The 7,971-nt window shown below is 37.8% G+C and overlaps 1 protein-coding gene across 1 annotated transcript; it reads right to left on the reverse strand.

Annotated features, from left to right (window-relative positions):
- Nucleotides 1-696: 696 nt before the first annotated feature.
- LOC107788918 (glucose-6-phosphate isomerase 1, chloroplastic-like) lies at nucleotides 697-7,629 on the reverse strand. Its single transcript, XM_016610655.2, has 14 exons — nucleotides 6,939-7,629; nucleotides 6,360-6,476; nucleotides 5,418-5,516; nucleotides 5,229-5,312; nucleotides 4,805-4,948; nucleotides 4,155-4,220; nucleotides 3,861-3,929; nucleotides 3,655-3,762; nucleotides 2,662-2,714; nucleotides 2,366-2,504; nucleotides 1,785-1,941; nucleotides 1,474-1,552; nucleotides 1,280-1,346; nucleotides 697-1,187 (listed from the first exon to the last, which is right to left on the reverse strand). The coding sequence occupies exons 1-14, from the start codon at nucleotides 7,464-7,466 to the stop codon at nucleotides 1,053-1,055; spliced, it is 1,845 nt and encodes a 614-aa protein (XP_016466141.2). The 5' UTR covers nucleotides 7,467-7,629; the 3' UTR covers nucleotides 697-1,052.
- Nucleotides 7,630-7,971: the final 342 nt, after the last annotated feature.

The raw sequence follows: 7,971 nt of genomic DNA on the forward strand, positions 1-7,971 counted from the left end.
AGTTCGAGTCACCCCAAGAGCAAGGTGGAGAGTTCTTGGAGGGATGAACCAAGAGTCTATCGGAAACAGCCTCTCTACCCCAGGGTAAGGGTAAGGTCTGCGTACACATTACCCTCCGAGACTCCACTAGTGAGATTATACTGGGTCGTTGTTGTACTAATGTGGTTCCAATAATTTCCTTAGTTGAGTATATTTCACAGCACTATAGAAGGAAGATGACTTAAACACCAAGATATCTGTCATTCCCTTTACACCACAAACAATGTGATATTGTGAAGCTGACCAAGAAACGTACTTACTAGTTTGATTTGAGTTTGTGGGTCTTTTTCTAACAAATATTTGGTGATCCGAGGCAGATATTGAGCAGTATACGGTCCCTTTCTCTAGGAGGTACATCCAATAAGTTCAAATCAAACATGCTGGAATAGACACCAATTCACTGGTCCCTCATACCACAGTAGGGAAAACAACTGCAAACAAAACAAGAACTGGACCACTAGCCAAGATATCTCTATGAAGATTCCACCAAACTATTCTTTGTAAAAACAAGTTAAAACAATCATGAATCAGCAAAGGAAATCGTGGAGCAAAAAATTTCTTTTCCCCTTCCCCCACAATGGGAATTCTTCTTCCACCTCTCACTTCCGATGGTCATATGGAACTTATGGTACATTGAAACGGTTCGCGACAAGAATGACAAAGATAACAATTGTATCAATGGAATGTCAAGTTTCGCACCATACCATCCAAATTGGTGGTATTAAACGTCTAATCAATAAGAAAAAAGAGGGTGAGCAGAGCAAATTATAAATAGGAGCTACACCAACAAACTTAGCTCACTGATATTTGTTTGATCATGGGGATGCTAATATGCTCCGATACATCTAATGGATGAGAAGGTGATGCTTTAAAGGGAAAAAAAATTGGATTTTTATTTCTTAACAGCAGCAGTTAGGAATCCCCAATAATCAGCTACCACAAGGCCAGACCCAGTCTCGGGCACAGATGTATTTGTCAGATGTATGCAGAAACATACAGATGTTTAGCAAAATCTAGGCATATAACTCGTCAACATTACACTCGCCCAGATAAACTTTTACACTCCGAGGAGAACCACAACTACCTTCGGCAATAAGAGCTCTGTCATTAGCAGCCATGTGTGCAATAATCTTATATATCATTTCGATCTGCCAAATTTGCAAAGGGCAGTCAGCAACTTGTATCATGTTGCATGTGTAAATAAAGAAAAATTGAAGAAAGACAAAGAGAGGGAACATACATCTTCTTCACAATGGCAACGATCAGCTATTTCTTCTAGCGTAAGTGGTTCAACAGGCTCTTTACAGCTGGAGAAAGAAATAGCATTGTTAATAGTCGCCATCTCACCAAAGAGAGAATTTGAAAGAACAGAACTCGCATCAGTATTTTCCAACCCAAGAAAGAGCATAAAGAACTAAGATCTCATCAACATACCTGGCCTCATTGAGTACAGCAAGGACACGCTTTTGAAGCGCAAGAACTTCTCCAGCGGCTTTTTTGCCAGCTTCCACACCTGACAACATATTAGATGTTAGTTGGTCTCAAATGAACACGACATATATTAACTTCAATTGAATAAGCCAATACGATATTCCTTGTCTGTAAAACTTATCTAATTATTATTCAACCATGATACAGGTAGATAAAGACATGTGGTTTCAATTAGATATGGTATACATAAACAAGCATCAATAATGCAGCTCCTATTGAAGTCCACGTAAAAAACAAAAGGATAAAGGAAATACCAGGTTGATGATAAGCGTTAATGTTGACAAGTGAGGCATAAATCCCAACAGCTCGCTCGTAGAGTGCTACTAGAGCTCCAACAGATCTAGGTGTCACCTCCTGCACAGTGACTGTGATGGACTCTCTATCGTTCGCATAGAGAGCCGACCTTGTTCCCTGCAAAACATGGATCAACCTTTTGAATAAGGAGAAAAAGAAAACAGAAAAGTAGGAAAAATCGTTAACTGTGGAGTGCGGAAGGAAAAAGTCTTTCACACAGTTCACAAAAGGTGTGATTCTGTTACAAAAAGATCCTAGGTCAAACTTTTTACAAATTAACCAGCAACGTATTCCTTTTCTAAACAGGGAAAATGCTAAAAGAATGAGTGTCATCTCAATTATCAGTACACTTACCTTCTGTTTATCAATACCACAAGCAAGTAGGTCAGTAATTGGCAATATCAAGCAATTTTATAAAGTGATACCCATGTACGACCTCTCATTACATGAAGCCTTTTGTAAACATCTTGCCTTTCTTGCACTAGACCTCCCCCTCCCCCTTCCGATCTTTCCACTTAACTAAAAAATAAGAAGGACAAACCTGTAACATTCCAAAGAGGTAGTCACCACAGGTAACACCAGGTTCAAGCTCCCAATCATGACCAGGGGGCCTATCACGCAATACTTCAATAAATGTTGCAAAGAAATTATGCACGCCTTCTCGGAGTTGTTGAATATAGCTGGACACAAGAAAAAGAGGATAAATTTTGTAAGTGTGAAACGATGACAGGTTTGCAAATACTTTAACAAACTTCAGAAAAAAGAACATCAGCTTTTTTTTCATTTTCTTTTTTACGTTTTCCTCTTGTAATAAGTGAAAACACATTCTCAACTTACGCATGCTGATCTGTACTCCCTTTGTTTCCATAAACGCTGATCCCTTGATTCACCTGTGAATGGCAAAAAATGGATAAACATAAACGCCAGGAATCTTATTCACAACTGAAGTTCGATCAACAGCCTAGATTAGTGAATGAAGGGAGATTTTATTCATAACTGAACTTCCTTCAACAGCTAGATAAGTAAACAAAGGACAAGGCAGGTACAGAAAAGATATTAAAGGATTTAAACAGAGCAAAATGGCATTACATTTCCAGCAGCGCAAATTGTTTTTATTAAGAGTAAAATCTACAACAGAGGACAAGAAGAGTAATTTAAATGGTTCCTTTTACATTGAGTTGGTGCATGTATGGTTAGATGAGTAAGCGAAAGGGACTGATAGGAATGCAGAAGAAACTTCCAGAGAAACGGATGCGGCAATGTACTACTGAGGCATTTCAGCTAGAGCTTTATTTGATGCGGTGCGAGTGAACAGAAACTCTGTGGCCAAAGTGGAAGGAAGGCTTTTCTGACAATTATAGAAGACTTTTACAGTGATAGCACATGAAGCAACAGTAGTTCAGATAAATACTGGGACATCACGTTTTTTAGGAGAGATAAGGATTCAAACTTGGTTCAGTTATAGGCTATTGACGGATAAGTTTTAGCCACAGGCAGCTGCAATTGAAAAAAAACCTCACACGTACTCGTTACCATAAATTACTGCCATTTACCTAGATAAACTCAGTTGGAATAAAATAAAAAGGGAGTGGATAAGGACATGAACATACTAAGTTAATGCCAGCAATAACAGCAGAATTCCTCAACTACCAGACCAAAAACCTCTCTAATGATAAGGAGGAAAAGAAAGATGATATGCAAGACCATGGTCATGTATCAATTAAAGTTAATATTAGTTATCAGTTAGCAAAAAAACATAAGTGGAAATGCATCTAGTAAGTCTGGTTTTCAACGACGAAAATGAAAAGCATGAGAAATATGGGGAAATACCCGGTTTCCGTCCAGGTCAAACTCTTTTCCAAGAGACTCCATGACAAGCTGCTGTAAATACCTACTGAATAGCAATAAACTGTCCTTGTACGGGAGGACAACCATATCCTGCAACACATAAGAAACAGCATATCCACCATCATAGTCAAATATACAACTATATGCTCCTCCGTCATCAGAAACACAAATTTGAAGGTGATTCAGACCTTCGATCCAACTCCATCAGTGGCCCAGTACCAACACAAAGCAAGCAGAGCTGCTGGGTTTTCCCGAACCTGATGACAAATAATTTGTTAATCATCAATTTTTTCTAGCACCTCTCAGTCTCACAGACTGACTCCATAAGGCAAACGAGAAAAGTATAGCCCAAACAATTCCACAAAGAAATTTGTTCAATGCAATGTTCTTGGAAAAGTTTCTAGTTATTCTAAAAAATTCAAACTCTAAAGAGTCATACTTTTATTTGCCAAAAGAACATGAAAAAGGCCATATGGTCATACCACAGTTGTCCTGTTTGCTTCGTCCATCAATGCAGCGCCAGTAAGCATCTCTCTAATATTAATTCCCTGGAGTGAAAAAAGAATATGAAGGCATAATGTGATAGAAATGCTCTAAGCAAAGATGAAACAAATTCCCTGTATCTCATCCTATGCGACATAGTCCTGCTGGCCTTGGATTACAATGAGTTAAGTCCTGCCTATATAATACTTTCTTCTTTAGCCCGGTGCACAAGGCATCCCGCGTTCACGCAGGGTCCGGGAAAAGGCCGCACCCCAAGGGGTGTGATGTAGACAACCTACCCTAATGCAAGCATTAGTGGCTACTTCCACGGCTTGAACACGTGACCTATAGGTTACACGGACACAACTTTACTGTTGCTCCAAGGTCGGGGCAGCTTACCTATATAATACATGCTTGGTAAATCAAAAGTGTAAGCAAGTGCTGGAGGTTATACATAAATTAATTTGATAAAGACAAGATCAGACCAATCTTCACATTTCAATTACACATTTAAATTGAATTTCTGGAAAGGTACATGAAATATTCTTCCTTCTAAAATTGTGTCGAGAAGTTTGGAACGTTTAAATTGGTTAAAAGTGAGATGTTTAAACAAAGAGTGGGAGTAGAAATTTGACTTTAGGTGACAAACCTGAAGTGCAGCCGGAAGTAAACCAACTGCAGACAATTCAGAGGTTCTTCCACCCACCCAATCAAACATAGGGAATCTGGCTAACCAACCCTCAATTCTAGCGGTGTTGTCGAGTAAAGAGTTCTCTTGTGTAATGGCAACACCCTGCACATGAGTGGCAGTAAGCAACAATGATAATTATTAAAGAATAATGCTATGTACAACTGCAATCAAAACTAAAATAGAGAGTGAACAAAAGGACAGAACTAGAGGATAACAGACCAACAAGCAAATGCAGATTAAACAGAGGCAAACCAGTCATTATGTTCTCTTAATTTCTTCCGGAGAACTTTTATTTGCTTAACTAGATACGGCATTCATCAGAAAGCAACTCCACACTATGGAGAAAATTATGAAAGCAGCAAAAAGAACCTGAGGTCAAAACCTGTTTTGCAAATTCCAGGCCAGCTTCACGAAAGGCCTTCTGAACTTCTAACAAGCCATTTCGGGTTTCTGGCGTGCCTCCACTCTAAGTAATATAAAGAGATTCACAAATAGTGTATCAGTCTATCAGAAAGGTCTCTATCTATGCTAAAAAAAACAACAAAAAAGCAGAAAGTACATGCATAACCACCTTTGAAATAACAATAACAAGTGTTGAAGCCAGCTCAGGCCCAAGTTGTGCAATTTGATGATCAATGCCTGCTGGATCTGTGTTGTCGATGAATCTTATCTGCCAAGAGAAGATACAGAATGGTATAAGGGAAAAAAGGAATCTACAACAATAAAAATTCTTCAGTGAACAAAATGGATCTAGCAGCGAGAGAATCATTTACAACGTGGGAGAACGGACAAAAAGGCAAGGAAGAGTTCAATGCATGTGTACAATAAGGAAAGTCACCGCGTAGATTTATTATAAACAATGTAGAAGACCATCTATATTTCAAGTCCTTCTCATTAATTTTTCTACACAAGTTATTTTGCATCATTTGACTTTATCTACACCGTTAATGAGAGGAAAACTGTTCCATGGACATATTCACTATTACTTTTTTTTTTGCGTGTGAAAAAATTCATTATTGCTTGACATGCCAGAGAAGCAATACCATGACGATCAATAGATATGAAAGAAATAGAGGATAATATAAAGCCAAGGCACTTACATTGGCTTTGATGTTATGCAGTAAACTTCTGGACCATATAAAAGAGAAAACACTAGCTTGGCGAGATCAAAATGTTTCATCAAGATGATTTTACACTGTTGTACGCACAACTAATTTAAGTAAAGTTTCACATTAGATGGTGAAGTACTACCAATTTTATGATATAGTAACTCACAGCATGTTCTGCTTTACCTTATAAAAAGAAAAAAAGGGTAATTGCAACATGTTGAGAAATATACTCGAGACAGGAAGCTGACTGAAAAGACTTATTTCTATTGATTTTCACAGGCTTTGAGTGTGAGGAAAATTTGATAAAACCCCTTAACAGTTTACTGTTAAAAGAGTGAGTTCAGTTAACCCATAAATCTCACAACAGAACAATCACTGGTCTTTTGAACACAACAGCCAATTACCTTCAGAGGAGGGTTGTCAGGAGCCAATGCCTCAGCCACAAATTGCGGTCCAAGCGCTGAACCACCGATTCCAACAGAAAGAATTTGCGTAAATAGGCTACCAGAAGGAGTCTTGATCTGCAAAATAGATGTCGTAATTCACACCAGGTTGATTAAAGCGCCACGGATAAATAACCAATTCCAGAAGTGGAAAAATATGCTTTTGGAGGATAAAGAATAATAACTCAGAAAAAGTGCCTTCACAACTTAGAAGTTAGGAACCAACATTACACTTCTTAAACATTTTCTCATAGGCTTATTATCCTAAGTTCCTTATTTTCAAGTAACAATCACTGAACCATATTCCTCATACCATACAAAATTTTAACTATATTCACTCGAAACACCAATTGATTGATGAAAAAAAAATCATCAAATTGGATAAAGTTAAGATTTTTAGAGATCAAGATATTCAAGCAAAGCAGAAGGCTATCAAATTAATGAAGACCAATCAACTACACCTCAAGATGATTTAAAGTCGAAGAAAAGGGTTGACTTTGAGCTGAAATTTTAGAGAAAAAAAATGGACTTTGAACTGACCTTACCACTGACGACATCATTAGCAAACCGACAAACAGATTCAAGAGTATTCTCAATCTGCAACTTGAGAAATGAGTTAGGAGCAAGATGAGGACTCCTCAGCCAATAATGACCCACCATTCTTCCCTCATCTGGGTTTGCAATTGCACCTTTTTCCAATTTCACCATGTCCTTAAACGCCTTCTGCAAACGGGGCTCCATTTCCTCAAGAAACTCGTCGGAAAACCCGACCCGACTGATATCCAAATACAAGCCCAACTCCTTGTGCTGGTAAAGCCAGTCTACATATCTCTTCCATAGGGACTTTGGGTCTTTCTCTAACCCAATGTTCTCCTTCTTCAATAAGACGTCGTTGTTGTTGCCGGTGGACAACTCACGCGCTACCGCGTGAACATGGAATCTTGATTTTCCGGGCAGGGAGATTGAACCCAATTGGGATGAAGTGATTTTGTGAATTGATTTCACTTCAGTTTTGAAAGATGATGAAGAAGAAGGGGAGTAAATGCTAGAGAGTGAAGACGAAGCCATGAATTCATACACACTCAATTATGAGAAATTTAGAAAATTCTGAGCGATATATACGAGGAGAGAGAGAGAGAGAGAGAGAGAGAGAGAAAGAGAGAGAGAGATCAAGAATCCATAGAAGGAGTTGTTGAGCTGAGTTGAAAAGAAAGGTGCTTTTGGTTTATTTGGCTTTTGGAAGGTTAAGGGGTTCTTATTGTATTAATTTTGAGATAAATTCACTTGATTAAAATAAATTTGCATTATAACTAATTTCAAAATTAGTTACCTGAAATTATAGTATTATTTTTATTTTACGGGATGGAATAATAATCTCGATATAACTAAACTCGAAATAATTAATCTTGAAATAACTTGTTTCCTAACCAAACGATCCGTATTGATATGATGCAATTACATGGGCCACAAAGTTAAAGAAAACAATTGAAAAATCTATGATCTAAAATAAGATATAAATACTTGTTAGAAATTATTTCATTAAAAATAATAAGAAGTTTAATTAAATTATACA

This window comes from Nicotiana tabacum, chromosome 12 (assembly GCF_000715075.1).
Source record: "Nicotiana tabacum cultivar K326 chromosome 12, ASM71507v2, whole genome shotgun sequence".
NCBI lineage: Eukaryota > Viridiplantae > Streptophyta > Magnoliopsida > Solanales > Solanaceae > Nicotiana > Nicotiana tabacum.

Bases quoted from the DNA above. Each gene is read 5' to 3' on its own strand.
- LOC107788918 (XM_016610655.2), bottom strand. From the start codon at position 7,466: ATGGCTTCGTCTTCACTCTCTAGCATTTACTCCCCTTCTTCTTCATCA. The intron at 1,553-1,784 runs GTATTTCCTTTA...ATATGTTGTCAG, and splicing joins TAACGCTTATCATCAACCTG to GTGTGGAAGCTGGCAAAAAA. The intron at 1,188-1,279 runs GTATGTTCCCTC...CAAATTTGGCAG, and splicing joins GTTGCCATTGTGAAGAAGAT to ATCGAAATGATATATAAGAT.